A 12,707-nucleotide genomic window follows, 5' to 3' on the forward strand; every position below is an offset into this window, starting at 1 on the left:
TTATGACCGATTGAAACATATTTTCAATCGTTTGACTCTATAATGCTGCCAATACACGATCAATTTGATTGTTCAATATCAAAGACCTACAAGATCAAAATCTGCCATCATGTGCACACTGTCTACATACGAACATCAATAGTGATTTTATTATCCAACCATCAATGAAATCAAACTAGATTATCATTAGAGAATGAATTTGGAGAAAACCTTCTGATAATTATAAACACTCGCTGAGCAGCAAGACCTTCCCTCTAAGCTTTTAATCCGATAAGCTGATTATCTATTTGTTTTCATGAATTGGAAGACATTCTTTGATGTATTACTGAGCTCAATCATCTGAAATTACTGGAGTGTGAGTCACCTAGGCTGGTGGCTCAGCATAGTAGGCCTATTTTATTAACAGAAGGTTTTCTCCAAAATTCGTTTCCTAATGTAGATCTCTTCGATAATATTAAAGAGAAATATCATTATTTTGTATCCAATCCTACATCTAGGGTCTCCAATATTGATCAATCAAACTGATCGTGTATGGGCCGCATTACTCTTTTTTGATTTTAGCTCTGACATTGCAATTTTCACTATGAAGGAACATTTGAAGACCGATATTTAACTTCTAGTAACCAAAATTAGCAACTCTGACATGGATATCTAATGAAGATGGCAACTCTGACATTGCTATCTAATGAAGATAGCAACTCTGACATTGCTATCTAATGAAGATAGCAACTCTGACATTGTTATCTACTGAAAAACAACTCTGACATTGCTATCTACTGAAACTAACAACACTTACATTGCTATCTACTGATGATAACAACTATAACACGGTTATCTACTGAAGAAAACAACTCCAACATTGCTATCTACTGAAGATAGCAACTCTGACATTGCTATCTACTGAAGATAGCAACTCTGACATTGCTATCTATTGAAGATAAAAACTCTGGTATGGTTATCTAGCTATCGATGATTGTATCTCCGACATGGCTAGTTACCCACTGAATATAGCAACTCTGACATTGCTATTTAATGAACATATAGCAAGTCTAAGTGATTGCTATCTACTGAAGATAACAACTCTGATATAATTATCTACTGAAGATAGTAACTCTGACATTGCTATTTAATGAAGATAACAACTCTGGCATGGCTATCTACTGAAGATAGAAACTCTGACACGATTATCTACTGAAGATAGCAACTCTGTTATCTACTGAAAAAAACCAACTCTAAATAGCAAGTATGACATGGTTATTTACTGAAGATAACAAGTCGTACATAGAGGATATCTACTGAAGATAGCAAGTCCGACTTGGTTACTACTAACGATATCAGCTCTGTCATGGTTATCTACAGAAGATAGTAACTCTGACATTGCTATCTACTGAAGAGAGCAGCTCCTGAAAATAGCAACTCTGACATTGCTATCTATTGAAGATAGAAACTCTGGTATGGTTAACTAGCTATCGATAATTGTAACCGATTATTGTAACTCTGACATGGTTACCTGAGTGATTGCTATCTACCGAAGATTACAACGCTGAAATAATTATCTACTGAAGATAGCAACTCTGACATGGTTGTTTGCTGAAGATAGCAACTCTGACATCTACTGAAGATATCAACCCTGAAATTGCTACGGTATCTACTGAAGATAGCAACTCTTGCATGGTTAGGCCTACCCGCTGAAGATAGCAAATATGACATGGTTGTCTAAAGTGAAGATAGCAACTCTGACATGGTTATCTACTGAAGATAGCAACTCCGACATTGCTATCTATTGACGATAGCAACTTTGACATTGCTATCTACTGAAGATAGCAACTCTGACATTGTTATCTACTGAAGATAGAAACTCTGTCACGGTTATCTACTGAAGAAAACAACTCTAACATTGGTATCTACTGAAGATTACATCTCTGACATTGCTATCTAGAAACTCTGACACGATTATCTACTGAAGATAGCAACTCTGGCATTGCAATTTTTACTATCTAGCCTACCGAAGATAGCAGCTCTGGCATGGTTACCTACTGATCTAATGAAAATGGCCAAATATGACCAAATATGAGGTTAATTTGGTCCGATATGGTTATCTACCGAAGATAGCAACTCTGACATGGTTTATATCTATTGAAAATAGCAACTCTGACTATATCTACTGAAGATAGCAACTCGGATATGACTATCTACTGAAGATAGCAACTCTGATACTGTTATCTACTGCAGATATATTGAAACATATTTACTCGTATGGGTACGATCGTGTATGCTTTATTTGAACAGGTTCATACAAATATTCAGAATTTGACCCCTCCTTTTTGTCTTTTCTTTGTTTGCAGCAAACCAAGTTAATTATATACTTCCATGTTTTACTACTGTAGGTCCTACGAACTGCTTCTTAATGGGATTTCATCTCGATGTACGATAGGTCTGTTAAGGCAAGTTTGTATATGTGTTCAGTTTGTATATCACGTTATGTATATCGTAATCATACCTTCGTACTTGGCAGTGACCCCTATGTGACATTTGTAAATTGTATGGCGCAGTATCAGGTCATGGCTATTGGCTACACTTGTGCGTTTTATATAATAGCTGTACGGTGTGTTGCAGATAAAATAGCCGATGTAGCATGAGTAAGGGCCTAGACGATAATACAAACAGTAAGTGCCTTTCAACATTCAGATATTTTTAGCCTTTTTGCTTGCTTATGATTGTACGGGGAAGGGGTTGATATACAAGAGGGGAGAGGGATTGATATAAAAGAGGTGGCAAGGCACAAAGGATTAGCCTTTGGTACAGGATAGGAGGTAATAATCTCAAGATGCCTTACAACTTACGATGCGATGATTTGGTAAACATGGCAACAATGAAAAGACTTACATAGACAGGGCTCTTTTTAAAATTGATTTAATTCACTACGGTAGCCTATAATTGTAGAATTTCTGTGTAATGATTCAGTCAGTGAACCTGATCTTTTTCTTTTTAATAGGCATTATACTGAAATGGAATAGGGCCGACTGAGCTGAGCAGTACAGAAAGCAATATGGCAGACCGTATGTACGACGTATGTATAATTGGCGCTGGTATGTGGGGTTCAGCGGCTGCATATCACACATGTTTGGTTCCTGACACAAAGGTGTGTCTAATCGGGCCAGAGGAGCCAACATCATCACAGGTAAATGGGTTGTTGCTATTTTAAAAGCTAAGTACCAGGTAGAACCCAGTATCTTGTCAAAACAATCGTGAAACATAACATAAAGTGCAATTTTGTATAATACTTATTATTTGAAAATCGTCGATGTTTATTGATTGAAATCCATTTTGTTAAGGCAAAGTCTCAAATGTGACCGTACACACGAATGAGCCGTAAATGTCCTCAATTGTATTCTGAGTTACAGTGTAAAATGGGCATGAAGGTCATATTCATAGGTATTTCAATTTGGTGCTACGTGTATCTCATTAAATGAGGTACACGTAGCACCAAACTGAGGTACCTATGAATACGACCTTCATGCCCATTTTACACTGTAACTCAGAATACAATTGAGGACATTTACGGCTCATTCGTGGTGTACGGTCACAAATGGTGATAAAACTGACTAGCCGTAACTTTGAAACTACATTACCTGTGGAGGAAGCACAAAATATATGCTACAACATGAATATTTTACCTTAAGATTACATAATACCCCGGTATATTATACGCCTTTCTTTGTTTAAAATATATGATTTCTTTGTTTAAATATATGAACAAAGAATGTGCAAACTGGGGGCACGGTGTCGCAGCGGTACGGGCTCTGCCTTGCAATCGGTGGATTGCGAGTTCGAGCCCCGGCGCGCCGCGGCGGTGCCATCGTGTTGTGCTCTTGGTCTTGGGCCCTTTACCTTACTTGCCTCTCTTTCTACCCAGGGGTGAAATGGGGAGCTGTAATGAATATTGTCCATTGAGCGCCACCCAAAGGTATGAGCATGCTTTGGGCATTATATGAAATATTCTTACGACAGCAGAATAAGCTTTGATACGAGGGTCAAAAAGTTCTACCTCCATCATCACATCTCTGTTATCTTGCGTTCCAGGCAATTGAAATTAGGCCTACACATGATTATACTCTTAAACCCGGGCTACAAAATAAAAGTTATTTGATGAAGATGTAATTTTTGGTTGATAAGATATGTTGGTTAAAGCGAATACAGATTTGGTACATCGGAAACGGTTAAAATCTGAAGCCAAATGTTTAGTAAGTATCATAATTGTAGCTTTGGATAATGCCTTTAAAAATGTTTTTAAGATGTGGTTGTCCAACTGCTTACTCAGGATAAATATGTTGGTCCTATTTTTAAGAGCTCCACATGCCTTGGGACTTCAAAACAAAACGAAACATGTTTAATATGAGAAGAAAACGTCGAAGGGTTCAACAGACAAACAAATGTTAGTGAAATTTGCCAGATTTCGAGACTACGTTTAAGGGTAATTCGCAATTAAGTTCTATTTTAAGCAATGGATGCATCTTGATGTGGAAATAAGATGAACTGTTTGTTAATAACCTTGTATATACTTTAAAAATACAACAACTGTGCATAAGACTTATTTGATTTTAACTTATGAACCAAATAATATGACCTGAACCAACAAGTGCTCAGCCGATCGAAGTCAACAACCTACGGAAAAGGGTCAATACGAAGGCTATTCTGAACATGTATCAGTTTTGTTGTGCAAAACACATGATACCCAGTAAAACTGTACTATTTGGAAGTATTAGATATTTATTACATTATTTGAACAAAAATAAAGCAATTTAATCATTTTCAGAAATAAATCTGTAATGATTTCCATATAGATGTTGGCAACCTTTTGAATCAAAAGTAACCTTTCTTTTCAGACCGTTTCTGATGTACCAAATCTGTATTCACTTTAACCGTACCCACACGTCCTAACAACCAAAAATCACATTTTAATTAAATAACTTTTACTTTGTAGCCAAGATTTTAGAGTATAACCATAGGTAATTTCAATATCCTGGCACGTAATATAACAGAGATGTGATGATGGAGGTACATGTAGGACTTTTTGAATGACCCTCGCACATGTGAAAGGCGCTGTATAAATAAATGTTGGTATTTGATATTTAAATGTTGGTATTTATACAATCTTGACTATAATCACGAGGACATTGCATATCTTGATTTTCAAACTCTGACACGACTATCTACTGAAGATAGCAGCTATGACATGGTTGTCTACTGAAGATAGCAACTCTGACACAACTATCTACTGAAGATAGCAGCTATGACATGGTTGTCTACTGAAGATAGCAACTTTGACATTGCTATCTACTGAAGATAGCAACTCTGACACGATTATCTACTGAAGATAACAACTCTGACATTGCTATCTACTGAAGATAGAAACTCTGACACGATTATCTACTGAAGATAACAACTCTGACATTGCTATCTACTGAAGATAGAAACTCTGATACGATTATCTACTGAAGATAACAACTCTGACATTGCTATCTACTGAAGATAGAAACTCTGACACGGTTATCTACTGAAGAAAACAACTCTGGCATTTGCTATCTACTGAAGATAGCAACTCTGACATTGCAATCTTCACTATCTACCGAAGATAGCAGCTCTGACATGGTTACCTACTGGCGATAGCAACATGGTTGTCTACTAAAGATAGTAGATGGTTATCTAATGAAGACAGCAACTTTGAAACATGTGAAAAGGTTTGACTACAAAAATGATTCTAGTATAAATGCTTCTATGCACAGTTTCCACCTCGATACACCCGAATACACAGATATTTCCAAGCATAGCGAAACTAGCCTATACGCAGTCTGTGTTTATACGGTTCGGTGCATAGCATCATAAGAGCTGTGTGAGTTCTAGTGGAAAATAGCCATCTGTGATTGGTTTTTGTCAAAACCTCAAGTGTTCCCTTCATCCAATCAGAATTTTTTATATCGAACGAAAGCTAACACTTCCCCCTAAAACACCCTTTTATCATTACGTCAACAGATAACGCAATTCAATGTTTATAGCAAGGCGAATGTGGTAAATCTGTTGAAAACGACCTATCCAAGCACATTTTTTGACCAAAATATAGGTTTTAAAAGTCAAAACCTCAAGTATTTCTTACAATATTTTTCAAATTTTATGTCATTAAATGAAAGAGCACACTTATATTGTCCATATTATACTAACTTCATTTCAATGAACAATGGTCAATTCTCTTTAAATTGCAAATCTTGTGCGAAAAGCTATATTTCGCCTGTTTTGTCATACGGTTGTAAATTCAATGAACGAACTAGTATGACTTTGCTAAAGAGCGCTTACAAATTGATGTGTTGCTAGCTACTGAAGATAGCAACTCTGACATTGCCATCTACTGAAGATAACAACTTTGACATTGCTATCTACTGAAGATAGCAACTCTGACACGGTTATCTACTGAAGAAAACAACTCTGACGTGACTATCTACTAAAGATAGCAACTCTGACATTGCTATCTACTCATGATAGCAACTCTGACATTGCTATCTACTGCATATGAATTTGTAAGCGCTCGTTAAACAAAGTGATTTTCATTGAATTTACAACCGTATGACAAAACAGGCGAAACTAGACTTACACAATTTTGACGTACTGGTATATAATAACAATTTGTCTTGATTGTTGATATTATAGGAATTCAATTCTAGAGCGATACATGGCGCATATTACGACGAAGTCCGAGTTACAAGAACCAATATGGGTAGTGTTATCTGCAGTGAATTGTCTAAGAGGTCTCATGAAGGTTTTGATAAATTGGAAAAGAACACAGGTATTTATTATGTTTTCTAATTCCTCAAACATTCAGTAAAGTATTCCAGTATTTCAGTTTTATAATTTTGGATCAAATCTGAAAAATGAAAGGACAATACTACAAGATAACAGTTAATGTGACGGAATTTTCTGATTCTCCTCGGGTTCATGTTTCAAAATAATTGGAAGTCTAAAGTTGGGTTGAAATATTAGACATTTTATCCCTTTAATATAATATGTGACCCAATATGACTAAATGAGGCGCATTGCGGCAAACATCATTTTGATATAATAAGCACAAAATAATGTGAAACAAGGTCAAAATTGATTCAAGTTTGGCAGCAAAATTATTTTAAATCATTCATTACTTTTGATAGGAATGCGGTAGTATGTTGATATTGGTATCAAAATGTTCATTAGTTAATTCAGATTACAAAAATATGAGTATCTTAAATTTGATATTTCCCACAACGCGCTTCATGCTATGTGACATATAAAGACCAGTGGCATATATTTCTTTTTTACGGGGGGAGGTTGGTCCCTCAGAGTGAAGCGTCTTTTGCTCCTTTGACAATTTTTGCAATTTTTAAAGCTAAAATGATCAAATATGAGATTATTCAGTGTGTAACATTGCACGGACAACCCCTTGTCGAATATTGGGGGGGGGGGGATATATACGCTTAATGTAACCCAAGCAAAACGAAACAAAAACAAAATGAGAGAAAGGAGTCAAATAGTCATTTATTTTGAACTTTTCTTGCTCCGTAGCTGTACGTTATAAATAATTTAAGACAAAGATCTTCACACAATTGATAAGAAGTAACAAGAATCAGAGAGGAGTTATGAACAACTCTCCGTTATGCAAATATTGAATGTTCATGGGTGGAATGGTAAGAATATTGTCATGGGTAAAAGATGGAATGATCCCATTAACTAGGCTGAAAGCCGAATTGATTGGAACATTTCATCTTTCACCGAATGACAAATGTTCTCAACACTGAAAAAGAAGGCCTCAATAATGTGGAAACTCACACAAAACTTGTTTACTTTTTCAGGGATTTCATTTTACACAGAATGCAACAACGTTAATTTTGGACCAGTAAAGAGTCAGTACATAACCGACTGTAAAAGAACATCAGAACTTCTCCAAACTGAACACGTATTGTTGACAGGCGACCAACTCACACAGAAGTTTCCTTACTTAAAGCAATATTATAACATTTTCAAACAAAATAGATTAGCATTTCTTTGCCATAAAATGTTAGCTTTTACTGTCAGATATATCCCTTTTATTTTGAGCCGAACAACTACGGCAAAGCAAAGAAAATTGGAATTTTCTACCAGCGCACGTGTCGCCAATGCATACCACTCCTTCGGTCATGTTGTGGTACGACCCTTTGTTGTGTATATCACCGTCGCCCACGCCGCGTACATATGTGTGTTATGAACACCGTGTATGCGTTCGACTAACGATTCCATCGTAATAATAAATGGCTGAATCAGCCTTTTATTCAAAATCTCTGATTTTGACAAAACTACAGCACCTAGAGTCTTGATTTTTGCAGGGTATATTGGTTTAATAAAGTACAATTTAATCGTGTAAAAAATGAATTTAAAAAATTCAGTGAGGGCGTCCTCCTCAGCAAATGTTATAATATGGCTTTAACTCTTGGAAGCAACATAGAGTGCATACTACAACTATCAAAATGTGGATTGGTAAATCCAAGAAAGTTAGTTGCCGCTCAGAAAACGGCAGCTGATCTGCACGGGTGTGATATTTTCAACACTACCGTGGATCAGATTACTGAAAAGTATCACACACCCTCAGTAGGCAAGATTCTTGAAGTGGTTACAGAGGATGGTCAAATAATCAGATCAAGAAAGGTTCTTATTTGTACAGGTGTTTTCACTCTTTCCAAACCTCTTCTGCCATCGCATCTGCTACCAGATATGAAACTGGTTCCAACACAGACATTGAGGATCGAGCTGAGCAAAGAGAACGTGGATAACATGCGTGATATGCCATCGATATGCTCATTCACGAGAGAGGATAATCAACGGGATGGCTACATTTGCCCACCTGTAATCTATCCAGATGGTAGGCCTAATTGATGTTTTATAATTAGCGACCTTTAAATCGGGGTGGTATTACCACTTCGTCCAAGCCTACTTTTTCGTATCCCACATTGTCAAATTACCACTTGGTCAAAACATGTCGACTGCTCAGTGCCAGAAGTGGGTAAGTACAATAGCTGCCTTGTGTAGCTGACATGTGTAAATGAGTTCAACGCACTGTATAAATTGCCAAGTGTTCACATGGCAGCTATTGCACTTACCCACTTCTGGCACTGAGCAGTCGACGTGCACTTAGTCCCGATGATAACCATTTGGTCCAAATGTCAGTTGGTATCATGGGGGCAATTTAAATTGGCCCAATTGCCATTTCGCCCGATTGCCATTTGGTCCAAGCCATATAGACCATAGCCATATTGCCCGATTGACATTTTGCTTTGCCATTAATACCCAAGTGATGTAATGACCAGAATTTCGCATGGCAATCAGATCAGGGATGTGAGAGTAGACTCTTATATCCCTGATCAGACTAAGTGGGTATACAGCAAATGAAATTAGACCAAATGCAGCTGGACGAAATGTATTTTTTGGCCGAAATGGTTTCGGACGAAGTGGCAATACAGAACAGCGTAAACCTAATAATTATGAACAAAATTATGATGTCCGATGTGACTCGTTCAGGCCTTTTACTGTCTTCACATATTTCTAAAACAATAATGTTGTGATTAAAATAACCTATAATAATAATTTTTCCAATTCTGTTAGGCAAGACGTACCTTAAAATTGGCCATGGACGTCTTCGATATCTGAAAAGTGAAGAAGTTGCTGAATGGTATCGCAGTGATGGAGACCCAGAAGTTACCGAGAAGTTAATGGGCATGATGAAACGATTCTTTCCAGGTATGAAATCATAAGATATTTGTAAAATACACAAAATATATGTTCTAGCTCGTGTATGTTGTCGGTCTTGGATGGGATGTTGACCAGAGGCGTGTGTAGATCATTTAAACAGATTTCTTATATTCGGTACGCACGCTCTGGTACGCACGTATCATCAATTAGGTTACTTAAAAAAAAAATTAGCACACTGTGTCTCTTTTTGTGCTACAAGTGGTTGCTTTGTTTTGCACCTGTCTTCTTCCTTATACTCTGAATCTTGTTCATTCCTCTTTCCTTACATATTCGCCTTTATTACAGGACTTATACCAATATCTACTCATACGGACACCTGTGCTGTTACTGTGACTCGAACAGATATGCCCTACGTTGACATGGTTACACCAGAAATAGGTGTGGCAATCGGTGACAATGGCGGAGGAGCAAAGTTTTGCTATGAAATAGGCAGGATGGCAGCCAAAATGATAGCCAAAGGATGCTGGGACTATGATCTTCCCGCTCGTGAATTTGAAGTTCGGTTTAAAGAACCAAAACAGTAGACTTTGAAAAAAAAAGTGTTTCTTTTCTCTGAACGTAACAGAAAAATTGGCGTAGCATGTAAACATGGTAAAGTCGTGTCATTCTTTAAAGGATATCTCCGGCAATCACATTATTATGTCTTATAAGAAAATGAATTATCAAGCACGAATCACGTGGTTTTACTCATATTGACCATAAAAACAAAATAATACAGCCGTCTCTCAATACGCGTTATTCAAAATTCCCGGGCGTCCAAATTGTTAGGTGAAATGACGTCCCAGGAATAATTTCGGCGCGGGAATTTTGAATATCGCGTGTTGAGAGCCGACTGTTTTTATTCGTTTTTATGGTCAATATGATATTTGTTTAAAATAAAACCATGTGATTCGTGCTTGATAATCAACGTTTTTAGCTTAAGCCTATTTGTTATCGAAAACCGAGTGAATATGTTCGTCTATAATATGGTTTCATCATGCTCAGTCATCTGGTCCATTTTCCTTGCGAAATTGTTTCAAGTTGTGTTTTAAAAGACTTTTCCAACCTTTAAAAATGGGACGATATAATCCATATCAGATATGCAATTATCCACGCGGCTCAGCAAATATATGCCCTCTTTGCTACTCTTAACCTGTCTTGACCTATGCGTGACAGGCTATGTGATAAAACACGCAAATAGAATAACATGGAAATACCGTACAAAAAGGGTTCTAAAAAGGGTTTCGGCGATCCCCAAGGGTGTACCTTTAAAGGTTCTTCAACGAACTATTACAGGTTCTCCGAAGGGTCTTTAGAACTATAATACTTTTGGTTCTATCAGGATCCTTCTTGAATATAAAGAACCCTTATTTCCTGAGGGTGCTCCCTACAGGACAAAAAAAAAAGGTTCATGAGCGTTCATCTGTGTTGGTATAAATCATGATTTTGATTTAAACTGTTGATCCAAACACAACGAATTAATTCCTACCTCGGAATTTTCAGATGGTACTTCACCTGTCATTTTCACTCGCTGATGAAAGATGGAGTACCATCTGAAAATTCCGAGGTAGGAATTAATTCTTTGTGTTTGGATCAAAGGTTTAAATCAAAATCAGGACAAAAAAGGTTATAAGTTGCACCTTTTTTGCTATAGTGTATACGTCGAAGACGGACAAATAAAGAGACAGAATACAATCAAAAATGAGAAATCATTTTTTTCTACTTGATTTTTACTTTAATTATTGGGATAATAATTAATAAAAAATAACGCTTGGTATATGAATGTTTACACCAACTATTCACAAGCGATTTGACAGCTACAAATCAATAAACTTAGTACAAATTAAGTCACATTTTTACAAAATTAATGAAGGTGATCTAATATTAATTACAGAGATAAAAGTCATGATATTTTGAGAACATTTCACAGGATTTGTTCGGGTATTTTACAACTTTTTGACCATACCAAGTGGCACCTTTGCCATTCCCTGTTATTTGATTGGAGGATTGTTGATCACGTGGTATTAATATTCACAAGCTGTTAAACACGATAGTAGCTCTCATTTTCTTCGGAAGGGGGTCCCAAATTTACAAAAGGTCGGCGTCAATAATATTGCGACCCCCTATTTCGGCAACAAACACTTTATGACCCCCCACCACCACCACCGATAGGCTACACCTTACCCTTAAACAGGCTAAAATTGTATTGAAATCAGTCTTTTTGAATAAAATAAACACCCTATCTGTGGTCATCTTGTGACTCCATACATTTTGGTCATCAAAATTTTATGATCCCCCCGTATTTTTCTTTCCAAAAATTTATGACCACCCCACGTATATTTGGGACCGTCGCTTCCGAAGAAAATGATATTCCCCTTACATGCATGTTTATTTTGTGCACCACACCAGCATTTGGACTTACTTAGCGTCTGCTAGTCATAGCGTCGCTAATTCACATCTAATAATTAAAGCCTCAACGGAGCTGTGAGCTGTATTTAGTGCATACATCGTGCTCTTTGGTTCCGATCTGTAAGCCACCTCCCATCTCCGCATGTTTGTGTACATTCGTTAAATTAAAAAATGTTTATTGTTAAATTAAAAAATGTTTATTGCAATTGGTTCAAAACAATTCTACTGAAAAAAAATCATCGAGGCATTCAATGGCGTAAACTGATACAATGATTTTACCGGGAGGTCCAGAGCAAGGAAAGACTACACTACTATCAACTGCCTTAGTGCTATATCCTATACATGTCATCTGCGGTGTATAATAGTGTAGAGTAGACTTTCCTTTCCCTGGACCTCCCGTGAAAATCATTGTATCGGTTTACGTCCATTAGATGCCTCGATGATTTCCCGAATTAATTATTCCCACGGTCACAATCACCTATAGAGTTAAGATTAAATTTGTTCTAAATCAAAAG

At 36.8% G+C, this 12,707-nt stretch overlaps 1 protein-coding gene across 1 annotated transcript; it reads left to right on the plus strand.

The window, feature by feature from the left end:
* The first annotated feature begins 2,537 nt into the window (after positions 1 to 2,537).
* Positions 2,538 to 11,483, plus strand: LOC140137325 (monomeric sarcosine oxidase-like). Its single transcript, XM_072158967.1, has 7 exons — positions 2,538 to 2,666; positions 2,996 to 3,181; positions 6,703 to 6,838; positions 7,875 to 8,025; positions 8,475 to 8,917; positions 9,658 to 9,792; positions 10,090 to 11,483. The coding sequence occupies exons 2-7, from the start codon at positions 3,050 to 3,052 to the stop codon at positions 10,326 to 10,328; spliced, it is 1,236 nt and encodes a 411-aa protein (XP_072015068.1). The 5' UTR covers positions 2,538 to 2,666; positions 2,996 to 3,049; the 3' UTR covers positions 10,329 to 11,483.
* The last annotated feature ends 1,224 nt before the right edge of the window (positions 11,484 to 12,707 follow it).

Source organism: Amphiura filiformis, chromosome 17, assembly GCF_039555335.1.
Source record: "Amphiura filiformis chromosome 17, Afil_fr2py, whole genome shotgun sequence".
Classification (NCBI taxonomy): domain Eukaryota; kingdom Metazoa; phylum Echinodermata; class Ophiuroidea; order Amphilepidida; family Amphiuridae; genus Amphiura; species Amphiura filiformis.